Raw genomic sequence first — 14,015 nt, 5'->3', positions numbered from 1 at the left:
CATACAGTGACTGAATAATACCACCATACAGTGACTGAATAATACCACCATACAGTGACTGAATAATACCACCATTGTACAGTGACTGAATAATACAACCATACAGTGACTGAATAATACCACCATACAGTGACTGAATAATATCACCATACAGTGACTGAATAATACCTCCATACAGTGACTGAATAATACCACCATACAGTGACTGAATAATACCACCATACAGTGACTGAATAAAACTGCCATACAGTGACTGAATAATATCACCATACAGTGACTGAATAATAACACCATACAGTGACTGCATAATACCGCCATACAGTGACTGAATAATACCACCATACAGGGACTGAATAATACCGCAATACAGTGACTGAATAATACCGCAATACAGTGACTGAATAATACCGCCATACAGTGACTGAATAATACCGCCATACAGTGACTGAATAATACCGCCATACAGTGACTGAATAATACCGCCATACAGTGACTGCATAATACCACCATACAGTGACTGCATAATACCACCATACAGTGACTGCATAATACCTCCATACAGTGACTGCATAATACCACCATACAGTGACTGAATAATACCACCATACAGTGACTGAATAATACCGCCATACAGTGACTGCATAATACCACCATACAGTGACTGCATAATACCACCATACAGTGACTGAATAATACCGCCATACAGTGACTGAATAATACCACCATACAGTGACTGCATAATACCTCCATACAGTGACTTCATAATACCACCATACAGTGACTGCATAATACCACCATACAGTGACTGAATAATACCACCATACAGTGACTGAATAATACCACCATACTGTGAATGAATAATACCACCATACAGTGACTGCATAATACCACCATACAGTGACTGAATAATACCACCATACAGTGACTGAATAAAACCACTATACAGTGACTGAATAATACCACCATACAGTGACTGAATAATACCACCATACAGTGACTGAATAATGCCATTGTACAGTGACTGCATAATACCCCCATCCAGTGACTGCATAATACCACCATACAGTGACTGAATAATACCACCATACAGTGACTGAATAATACCACCATACTGTGACTGCATAATACCACCATACAGTGACTGAATAATACCGCCATACAGTGACTGAATAATACCACCATACAGTGACTGCATAATACCGCCATACAGTGACTGAATAATACCAACATACAGGAACTGAATAATACCGCAATACAGTGACTGCATAATACCTCCATACAGTGACTGCATAATACCACCATACAGTGACTGAATAATACCGCCATACAGTGACTGAACGATACCACCATACAGTGACTGCATAATACCACCATACAGTGACTGAATAATACCACCATACAGTGACTGAATAATACCACTATACAGTGACTGAATAATACCACCATACAGTGACTGAATAATACCACCATACAGTGACTGAATAATACCACCATACAGTGACTGCATAATACCACCATGCAGTGACTGAATAATACCACCATACAGTGACTGAATAATACCGCCATACAGTGACTGAATAATACCGCCGTACAGTGACTGAATAACTCCACCGTACAGTGACTGAATAATACCTCCATATAGTGACTGAATAATACCACCATACAGTGACTGAATAATACCACCATACAGTGACTGCATAATACCACCATACAGTGGCTGAATAATACCTCCATATAGTGACTGAATAATACCGCCATACAGTGACTGAATAATACCACCATACAGTGACTGCATAATACCGCCATACAGTGACTGAATAATACCACCATACAGGAACTGAATAATACCGCAATACAGTGACTGAATAATACCGCAATACAGTGACTGAATAATACCGCCATACAGTGACTGAATAATACCGCCATACAGTGACTGAATAATACCACCATACAGTGACTGAATAATACCACCATACAGTGACTGAATAATACCACCATACAGTGACTGAATAATACCACCATACAGTGACTGAATAATACCACCATACAGTGACTGAATAATATCACCATACAGTGACTGAATAATACCTCCATACAGTGACTGAATAATATCACCATACAGTGACTGAATAATACCTCCATACAGTGACTGAATAATACCACCACACAGTGACTGAATAATACCACCATACAGTGACTGAATAAAACTGCCATACAGTGACTGAATAATATCACCATACAGTGACTGAATAATACCACCATACAGTGACTGCATAATACCGCCATACAGTGACTGAATAATACCACCATACAGGAACTGAATAATACCGCAATACAGTGACTGAATAATACCGCAATACAGTGACTTAATAATACCACCATACAGTGACTGAATAATACCACCATACAGTGACTGAATAATACCACCATACAGTGACTGAATAATATCACCATACAGTGACTGAATAATACCTCCATACAGTGACTGAATAATACCACCATACAGTGACTGAATAATACCACCATACAGTGACTGAATAAAACTGCCATACAGTGACTGAATAATATCACCATACAGTGACTGAATAATACCACCATACAGTGACTGCATAATACCGCCATACAGTGACTGAATAATACCACCATACAGGGACTGAATAATACCGCAATACAGTGACTGAATAATACCGCAATACAGTGACTGAATAATACCGCCATACAGTGACTGAATAATACCGCCATACAGTGACTGAATAATACCGCCATACAGTGACTGAATAATACCTCCATACAGTGACTGAATAATACCTCCATACAGTGACTGCATAATACCACCATACAGTGACTGCATAATACCTCCATACAGTGACTGCATAATACCACCATACAGTGACTGAATAATACCACCATACAGTGACTGAATAATACCGCCATACAGTGACTGCATAATACCACCATACAGTGACTGCATAATACCACCATACAGTGACTGAATAATACCGCCATACAGTGACTGAATAATACCACCATACAGTGACTGCATAATACCTCCATACAGTGACTGCATAATACCACCATACAGTGACTGCATAATACCACCATACAGTGACTGAATAATACCACCATACAGTGACTGAATAATACCACCATACTGTGAATGAATAATACCACCATACAGTGACTGCATAATACCACCATACAGTGACTGAATAATACCACCATACAGTGACTGAATAATACCACTATACAGTGACTGAATAATACCACCATTGTACAGTGACTGAATAATATCACCATACAGTGACTGAATAATACCACCATACAGTGACTGAATAATGCCATTGTACAGTGACTGCATAATACCCCCATACAGTGACTGCACAATACCACCATACAGTGACTGAATAATACCACCATACTGTGACTGAATAATACCACCATACAGTGACTGAATAATACCACCATACAGTGACTGAATAATACCACCATACAGTGACTTAATAATACCACCATACAGTGACTGAATAATACCACCATACAGTGACTGAATAATACCGCCATACAGTGACGGAATAATACCGCCATACAGTGACAGAATAATACCACCATACAGTGACTGAATAACACCACCATTGTTCAGTGACTGAATAATACCACCATACTGTGACTGAATAATACCACCATACAGTGACTGAATAATACCACCATACAGTGACTGAATAATACCACCATACAGTGACTTAATAATACCACCATACAGTGACTGAATAATACCACCATACAGTGACTGAATAATACCGCCATACAGTGACTGAATAATACCGCCATACAGTGACTAAATAATACCGCCATACAGTGACTGAATAATACCGCCATACAGTGACTGAATAATACCACCATACAGTGACTGCATAATACTTCCATACAGTGACTGCATAATACCTCCATACAGTGACTGCATAATACCTCCATACATTGACTGCATAATACCGCCATACAGTGACTGCATAATACCTCCATACAGTGACTGAATAATACCACCATACAGTGACTGCATAATACCGCCATACAGTGACTGAATACGACCACCATACAGTGACTGAATAATACCACCATACAGTGACTGCATAATACCACCATACAGTGACTGAATAATACTACCATACAGTGACTGAATAATACCACCATATAGTGACTGAATAATACCACCATACAGTGACTGCATAATACCACCATACAGTGACTGAATAATACCGCCATACAGTGACTGAATGATACCACCATACAGTGACTGCATAATACCACCATACAGTGACTGAATAATACCACCATAGAGTGACTGAATAATACCACTATACAGTGACTGAATAATACCACCATACAGTGACTGAATAATACCACCATACAGTGACTGAATAATACCACCATACAGTGACTGCATAATACCACCATGCAGTGACTGAATAATACCACCATACAGTGACTGAATAATACCGCCATACAGTGACTGAATAATACCGCCGTACAGTGACTGAATAACTCCACCATACAGTGACTGAATAATACCTCCATATAGTGACTGAATAATACCACCATACAGTGACTGAATAATACCACCATACAGTGACTGCATAATACCACCATACAGTGACTGAATAATACCTCCATATAGTGACTGAATAATACCGCCATACAGTGACTGAATAATACCACCATACAGTGAATGAATAATACCTCCATATAGTGACTGAATAATACCGCCATACAGTGACTGAATTATACCACCATACAGTGACTGAATAATACTGCCATACAGTGACTGAATAATACCACCATACAGTGACTGAATAATACCACCATACAGTGACTGAATAATACCACCATACAGTTACTGAATAATACCACCATACAGTGACTGAATAATACCGCCATACAGTGACTGAATAATACCTCCATATAGTGACTGAATAATACCACCATACAGTGACTGAATAATACCACCATACAGTGACTGCATAATACCACCATACAGTGACTGAATAATACCACCATACAGTGACTGCATAATACCGCCATACAGTGACTGAATAATACCACCATACAGTGACTGCATAATACCGCCATACAGTGACTGAATAATACACCATACAGTGACTGCATAATACCGCCATACAGTGACTGAATAATACCACCATACAGTGACTGCATAATACCACCATACAGTGACTGAATAATACACCATACAGTGACTGAATAATACCACCATACAGTGACTGAATAATACCACCATAATGTGACTGAATAATACCTCCATATAGTGACTGAATAATACCACCATACAGTGACTGAATAATACACCATACAGTGACTGAATAATACCACCATACAGTGACTGCATAATACCGCCATACAGTGACTGAATAATACCACCATACAGTGACTGAATAATACCACCATACAGTGACTGCATAATACCACCATGCAGTGACTGAATAATACCACCATACAGTGACTGAATAATACCGCCATACAGTGACTGAATAATACCACCATACAGTGACTGAATAATACCACCATACAGTGACTGAATAATACCGCCATACAGTGACTGAATAATACCGCCATACAGTGACTAAATAATACCGCCATACAGTGACTGAATAATACCACCATACAGTGACTGAATAATACCACCATAGCTTTTAAACAACACCACCATGCCCTGACTGAATACGACCACCATCCTGTTATAGCTACATCCTGAGGTAAGTTGCATTGCATGGTCAGAGACGCCCTGGGCACCATGCCCCTTCTGCCCCTTCTGTCCCTTATACCAGGACCTGCTGGAGAGTCTGTCAGATTGACTTCTTTATCATATAACAATCTAATGTGTCTTCTCTTTCTAATGTAAAGGCAGCACAACCATGGCGTCCACCCCCCTCCCCACCTATGGTGAGTACAATGGATCTGACCAGTGATGGTGTCTGCGGCCGTGACCTGAGGGGCTCCAGTCACATCCAAATCTTTCCTCTTTTTTCTTTATCCAGATATGACATCAGAGACAGTGAATTCGGCTCCACTGATAGGTAAGTGATGTGTAATGGGTTATTACTACACCTCCTGCGGATCTGACACAAATGTGCCCCCAATTCCTGTGAGATTTAGGTTTGGGGGGAGAGAGTAGAAATGCATTAGGCCATAGATGAGAGGAATGTCGCCCATATTACGTTACACCCCCATAGTGCACCGGCCTCTCTATGTCCTGGACCAGTAAAGATAATATATGATACAGCGGAGAATATAATATGAACTATAACGCGTTGCATTGTTTCGTAATATTTAGTCTCCACCGGATTCACCTCCTCGGACAACTCCACCGACTCGACGCAGCTGACGGAGTGGTTACATCTCGTATCCTCGGTAAGTATTCATTGTGTCTATGTTACAAGGGAAACGTGGTAGGGATTAGGGGCACAAAACCATAAATTAAAAGGGGACCTGCTTCTCAAAATCCCCACCCCTTGTGCTGCAATGCTCCAACCCTTTCTGCTACTGCTGTTTCCACTTCCGTTCCCGGTCCAGCCTGTAGGGTGCGCACACTCAAGACTCTCTGACTCTGAAATTGCCAACACACACATCCAAATACCTCCTCCTCCAATCACATTCCACTTCCGGATACATTTGGCGGCTCCGTCCCTCACCTATCCTCTTGGCAAATGATTCCTAGAGTCCCAGAAAAGATGTCCTCCAAGATCATTTCCTTGACTTTGACTCTCCTGTGTCTGACCTGGACATGATTCTACATACAAACTTCTGCTGGCAGTCCTAGACCAATTCAGGACCATGCACACACGGTGCTATCCAAGACCTGGACTTGTATTTGGACTCCTCTCTGCCTGGATCCTTATTTTCACATAGAAAAAAACAAACAAAACAAAAGGGGGATTTGCGCCCCTAGTGAAGGCCATTTTAGGAGTGATAAGGGTGGTAAATAGAGATACACTCACCATGTCGGGTTGCACTCAGAGCACAACACCTAATCTTGCATTTTCAAAAAATCCAGGCCTGCAGCCACGGTCTCTGTTAGCAGTCTCGCTGTCCCAGTTTGAAGCAATGGAAATGAAATGGAAAACTTGGCCGTTTTGGCGCTGGTTCCCTGGATGGTGAAGGACTAGGAACTTCGGTATATTCCTTTGAAACTGATTTAATGAGCAGATACACAGGCAACGGGTTCTGGTCCCAGAAATGCGTTGTCTGTGTATCTGCTCAATAAATCAGTTTTAAAGGAATATTCTGGAGTTCCTAGACCTTCACCATCGAGGGAACCAGCGCCAGAAATGACCAAGTTTTCCATTCCTTTCCATGGCTCCTTATTTTGGAATGTCTCTACCTACACCAGGACCACTTCCAGATTCCTAGAGGTACCGACCTGGTAGTCCACTATACTGAAGTCCAGATAGAGAGGTTACAAGATGAGAACCAGAGGGCTACTTAGACAAAGTCCATAGGATTGTCCCAAAGTGATATCGGTACGGTGGTACAGGGGGTCCGCACCAGCTGGTCTTTACAGCTCACGTGAAGAGCATGGATAGTATATATATTGGGATCTATATTCGTAATGATGAATATTAGCTTTTTTTTGTTTGTTTGTTTTTTGCGAATATGCAAATATTTGCGAATATCGGCACTTCCAGTCAGAGGACACTGATCCCTCCTAGTGTTGAGCACGAATATTTGTAAAGCAAATTTTAATTTTCTTTTTATTAGAATATTTAGAATATAGTGCTGTATATTCGTAATGACAAATACTCGTTTTTTGGATGATTGAGTGTATAACCAGTATACAGATGGAGGGTTCAGTATATAGCCAGTATACAGATGGATGGTTCAGTGTCTAACCAGTATACAGAGGGAGGGTTCAGTATATAACCAGTATACAGAGGGAGGGTTCAGTATATAACCAGTATACAGATGGATCGCTTCTAGGCCTTTTGGCTAAGATGAAGTGTAGTGTCTGTTCTTATCAGTGGTTTAGTCTCTGGCCATTGATGTAGGATGGATGCTACAAGGAAGGGGCAGGTGTACCAGGGCGTTCTGAGGAATCAGCTCGATGGCTGTCCTGATGTGACCGGTTTCCTCCGATTCTCGCCATGAGGTAGAGGGGTGTAGAGTCGAGGTACTTCTGTGCCTCGGGGAGTGGTGACCGTGAGGTGCCGAAACTCACTGGATGTTATAACTCACTGAGTGAAAGCACTGCACCATTACTCTTCACCTTTGGCACTCACCCTTGGTATCCCGATCTTCTGGAAATTTTTATAGATTCGGCCGGATGACCAGGCAGTACATCTGCACTTCGTTCACTTATTTACAATTTTTTTGTTTGTCACTGTGCCACGTTTCATGTTTTTCTTTGTACACAGGATTGGGAGGATGTGGTAGCCCTTTTCTTTGGGAGGATGTGGTAGCCCTTCTGTGTGTCCCTCCTGGTGGTCTAGGGAAGGTGTTTGTCGCCATTAGGTTCCTCACCTCCCTGCAACCCCCTGGGCATCTTGGCTTCGGTCAAGATGCCATCAGTACACGGCTCCTTGGCTGATACCCTGGTTAACGCCTAGGTTGAAGCCAGAAGCATTTTCGGCCCCTTAGTAGCTTCGGCAAAAAGGGGCATCGAACCTGGATTCTTGCAGTTACCTTTTGGCCCGGAGGTGAAGGGTAGGTTTGTTGGGGGGCCTCTCTCCTGTTGGAGAAGGGCTTAGCGATAGACCGCATCCTTTGTGCACGTTTTTTGGTGTGAAGCGTTTGCACTTTTTCTTGCACTTTGGGTGATAGAGAGCACTTGCCTCGGCTCTTAAATAAAACCAGTATACATATGGATGGTTGAGTGTTTAACCAGTTTACAGATGGAGGGTTGAGTATATAACCAGTATACAGATGGATGGTTGAGTGTATAACCAGTATACAGATGGATGGTTGAGTGTATAACCAGTATACAGATGTATGGTTGAGTGTATAACCAGTATACAGATGGATGGTTGAGTGTATAACCAGTATACAGATGGAGGGTTCAGTGTATAATCAGTATACAGATGGATGGTTGAGTGTATAACCAGTATACAGATGGATGGTTGAGTATATTACAAGTATACAGATGAATGGTTGAGTGTATAACCAGTATACAGATGGAGGGTTCAGTGTATAACCAGTATACAGATGGATGGTTGAGGATATAACCAGTATACAGATGGAGGGTTGAGTGTATAACCAGTATACAGATGGATGGTTGTGTATATAACAAGTATGGAGATGGATGGTTGAGTGTATAACCAGTATACAGATGGAGGGTTGAGTGTATAACCAGTATACAGATGGAGGGTTCAGTGTATAATCAGTATACAGATGGATGGTTGAGTGTATAACCAGTATACAGATGGATGGTTGAGTATATTACAAGTATACAGATGGATGGTTGAGTGTATGACCAGTATACAGATGGAGGGTTGAGTGTATAACCAGTATACAGATGGATGGCTGTGTTTATAACCAGTATACAGATGGAGAGTTGAGTATATAACCAGTATACAGATGGATGGTTGAGTATATAACAAGTATACAGATGGAGGGTTGAGTGTATAACCAGTATACAGATGGATGGTTGAGTATATAACCAGTATACAGATGGATGGTTGAGTGTATAGCCAGTATACAGATGGAGGGTTCAGTGTATAATCAGTATACAGATGGATGGTTGAGTATATTACAAGTATACAGATGGATGGTTGAGTGTATAACCAGTATACAGATGGAGGGTTGAGTGTATAACCAGTATACAGATGGATGGTTGTGTTTATAACCAGTATACAGATGGAGGGTTGAGTGTATAACCAGTATACAGATGGATGGTTGAGTATATAACAAGTATACAGATGGATGGTTGAGTGTATAACCAGTATACAGATGGATGGTTGAGTATATAACCAGTATACAGATGGATAGTTGAGTGTACAACCAGTATACAGTAACCTCCTAAGCTTGTATCTATGTATACAATTTAGACATCATGGGGGAGATTTATCAAAATCTGTATAGAGGAAAAGTTGACCAGTTGCCCATAGCAACCAATCAGATCGCTTCTTTCATTCTTAACAATGGAAACGAAGTGAGGCGGGAGAAATGGAAACGGGGATCGCGCTGTCGAGGAAGGAGGTAAGATGGATCCAAAGTGATGATAGCAAATTGTCTATTCTTGTACAAAGTGCACGCAACGCGTTTCTAAACCCATCCGATTTTTTCATCAGTAAACACACTAAAGCCTGGATCCAATTTATACAGGATGTGATCAGCGCGTCGTACACGGACATGACGTCCTGATCATTGATAAAACATTTATATTCTGAATAATTATTGATCTTTCTCTTATAGAACTTATTTATATTGGCTTTAGTGTGTTTACGCCTGATGAAAAAATCGGATGGGTTTAGAAGCGCGTTGCATGCACTTTGTACAAGAATAAACAGTTTGCTATCATCACTTTGGATCCATCTCACCTCCTTCCTCGACAGCGCGATCCCCGCTTCCATTTCTCCCGCCTCACTTAGTTTCCATTGTTTTCCCGCTCGTTGCTCAGCGTGGGAAGCCGCTGCAGTCTCTTGGAATTATATACCCTTCTGAGCGTTGCGCCTCTTTAGCGCAACAAAACCAGGTAAGGGTGCATGTACACCACGTTTTTGCAATGCAGTTCCCGTATCAGGTTTTTGATAAAAAAAAAAAACGGATTCCTCAAAACCGGGCTAAACTGTGTCAACACGTGTGTACGAATTTTAACCCATATACGTTTGACGGTATACGGTTTGAAAAATGGTGTCCGGTTGCATCCGCTTTTAACTTTTCACTCCATTTTGAATAAAGTTTCACTTGTTTGTTTGAAATTCCAAGAAAAAAAATGTGCAAAGTCAAAAACCGTATGGTGAAAACTGGATGGAACCGTTTATGCACATACGGTTCTGTACGGTTTCTATTGACTCCCATGTTTTAAAAAAACGTATACGGTTTAATACAGTTTTTCACCCGGACCAAAAAAACATGGTAGACTACGGTTTTGGGTAGGGCTGGGCGGTATGGCCAAATATGTGTATCGCGGTATTTTTTTTAACTTATGGTGGTTCCACGGTATTCCCCCCCCCCTCCCGCTACCCTCATCGGGGTACTACTCACGTCACCCGCAAGCGCTGCCCTCCTCGTCCTGTATGTTGCGGCCGCCGGCGCTGACACTCTATACTGTATCCCTATGTCAAGGCTGCAAACGGTAAACAAAAATAAGCTAACGCATGTCCGATGTCGGCCTTACGCCGGAGACGTGAACGTCAGAGAGCCGTCAGCCTATCACTGGCCGCAGCGATGTTCCACCTCGGCCGGTGATAGGCTGAGCGCACTGTCATGTATGAAGTCGGCTTCTTACATGACAGTGCGCTCAACCTATTACCGGCCGAGGCGGAACATCGCTGCGGCCAGTGATAGGCTGACGGCTCTCTGACGTTCACGTCCCCAGCGTTAGGCCGACGTCGGACATGCGTTACCTTATTTTTGTTTACCTTTTGCAGCCTGGGCATAGGGATACAGTATAGAGCAGTAGTCTTTAACCTGCGGACCTCCAGACGTTGCGAAACTACAACTCCCAGCATGCCCGGACAGCCAACGGCTGTCCGGGCATGCTGGGAGTTGTAGTTTCGCAACATCTGGAGGTTAAAGACCACTGGTATGGAGTATCAGCGCTGGCGGCCGCAACTCGCGGGTCACATATGATTAGTTCCTCGATGTGGGGGACAGCGCGCTGCGGCTGATAATGCATTCATTCCCGAGGGGGAGGGGCCAAACCGGTGTTGCAGTATGGGTAAAAATTCATATTGTGCAGCACAAAAATTTCGGTATTCGGTATGAACCGGTATACCGCCCAGCCCTAGTTTTGGGTACGGGTAAAAAAAACAGACAAAGCCGTATAAGATGCAAAACGGACTAAACCGGATGATGCGTTTGACATACGGTTTTCTATACAGTTCCGTATGGTTTTTAACTTGAAACCGTATACGGGAACTGTATCGCAAAAACGTGGTGTGCGTGCAGCCTGAGTGAGTTTCTTACAAGATCTCCATCACTGTGATTCCACCATTGATTCCACCATTGATTCCGCCATTGATTCCACCATTGATTCCACCATTGATTCCCTCACTGTGATTCCACCACTGTGATTCCGCCATTGATTCCACCATTGATTCCGACATTGATTCCGACATTGATTCCGACATTGATTCCGACATTGATTCCACCATTGATTCCACCATTGATTCCCCCACTGTGATTCCACCACTGTGATTCCGCCATTGATTCCGCCATTGATTCCGCCATTGATTCCACCATTGATTCCCCCACTGTGATTCCACCACTGTGATTCCACCACTGTGATTCCGCCATTGATTCCACCATTGTGATTCCACCATTGATTCCGCCATTGACTCCACCATTGATTCCACCATTGATTCCCCCATTGATTCCACCACTGTGATTCCACCATTGATTCCACTATTGTGATTCCACCATTGATTCCACCATTGTGATTCCACCATTGATTCCACCATTGATTCCACCATTGATTCCGCCATTGATTCCCCCATTGATTCCGCCATTGATTCCGCCATTGATTCCGCCATTGATTCCACCATTGATTCCACCATTGTGATTCCACCATTGATTCCGCTTCGTGTTCTTTGATTTTTGTTTCATTCTTAACAAGGCCTGTGAAAAATGAAAGAAGCCATCTGAACCTGTTGGTCTTTTTGGTCTTTCAGAACATGTCCGCAGAAGAAGGTCTGGGCCTCATTCCAGATTTACAGAATTACGTCTCCTCAGTTGGCCCTTATGGATTCCATCAAGATGAGGAGGAAGAAATCATTAATATTCTGAACAACATTACGGAAAATGTCGCCCAGTCTAACCTGAGCTTCCCTGTGGGTGCCGTGATGGTGAGTAATGTGGGAGGAGATCACGATCTAGGGATAATCCAATCAGTCATTAGGAAGTCACAAAATCCAACATGTCCGATCCTTACCCAATCACCTGTTGGGGGAGAGGCGGGAGGCCCCCATACACACTAGATGGTTGGAGAGTCCGACCAAAATCGTCAGGTTCAGTCAATACACATTAAGTGTCTATGGCCAGATTTACATAAAAAGTCCAAGGATGGAAGGCGTCTCCTTAAAGGGGTATTCCAGGCAAAAACTTTTTTTTATATATCAACTGGCTCCGGAAAATTAAACAGAATTGTAAATTACTTCTATTAAAAAATCTTAATCCTTCCAATAGTTATTAGCTTCTGAAGTTTTCTGTCTAACTGCTCAATGATGATGTCACGTCCCGGGAGCTGTGCATGATGGGAAAATATCCCCATAGGAACTGCACAGCTCCCGGGACGTGAGTCATCAGAGAGGAGTTAGACAGAAAACAGCAACTCAACTTCAGAAGCTAATAACTATTGGAAGGATTAAGATTTTTTAATAGAAGTAATTTACAAATCTGTTTAACTTTCCGGAGCCAGTTGATATATATAAAAAAGTTTTTGCCTGGAATACCCCTTTAATCAACTGGTGGCAGAAAGTTAAACAGATTTGTAAATTACTTCTATTTAAAAAATCTTAATCCTTCCAGTACTTATTAGCTGCTGAATACTACAGAGGAAATTATTTTCTTTTTGGAACACAGAGCTCTCTGCTGACATCATGACCACAGTGCTCTCTGCTGACATCTCTGTCCATTTTAGGAACTGTCCAGAGTAGGAGAAAATTCCCATAGCAAACATATGCTGCTCTGGACAGTTCCTAAAATGGACAGAGATGTCAGCAGAGAGCACTGTGGTCATGATGTCAGCAGAGAGCACTGTGGTCATGTTGTCAGCAGTGAGCACTGTGTTCCAAAAAAAAAAACAATTTCCTCTGTAGTATTCAGCAGCTAATAAGTATTGGAAGAATTAA

At 42.1% G+C, this 14,015-nt stretch overlaps 1 protein-coding gene and 1 pseudogene across 1 annotated transcript in view; both read left to right on the top strand.

The window, feature by feature from the left end:
* LOC130360440 (adhesion G-protein coupled receptor F3-like) overlaps positions 1-14,015 on the top strand; it is a 114,184-nt gene that overhangs the window by 89,160 nt on the left and 11,009 nt on the right. The window contains exons 5-8 of the mRNA XM_056562929.1: positions 5,914-5,952; positions 6,048-6,086; positions 6,344-6,420; positions 12,837-13,010. Coding sequence (XP_056418904.1) covers positions 5,914-5,952; positions 6,048-6,086; positions 6,344-6,420; positions 12,837-13,010 — 329 coding nt within the window. The remainder of the gene's footprint in view (positions 1-5,913; positions 5,953-6,047; positions 6,087-6,343; positions 6,421-12,836; positions 13,011-14,015) is intronic.
* Positions 7,976-8,181, top strand: LOC130363360 (U2 spliceosomal RNA; annotated as a pseudogene).

Source organism: Hyla sarda, chromosome 3, assembly GCF_029499605.1.
Source record: "Hyla sarda isolate aHylSar1 chromosome 3, aHylSar1.hap1, whole genome shotgun sequence".
Lineage (NCBI taxonomy): Eukaryota > Metazoa > Chordata > Amphibia > Anura > Hylidae > Hyla > Hyla sarda.
The sequence above is the reverse complement of the archived record's forward strand: the minus strand, read 5'-3'. Positions and strand labels throughout refer to the sequence as shown.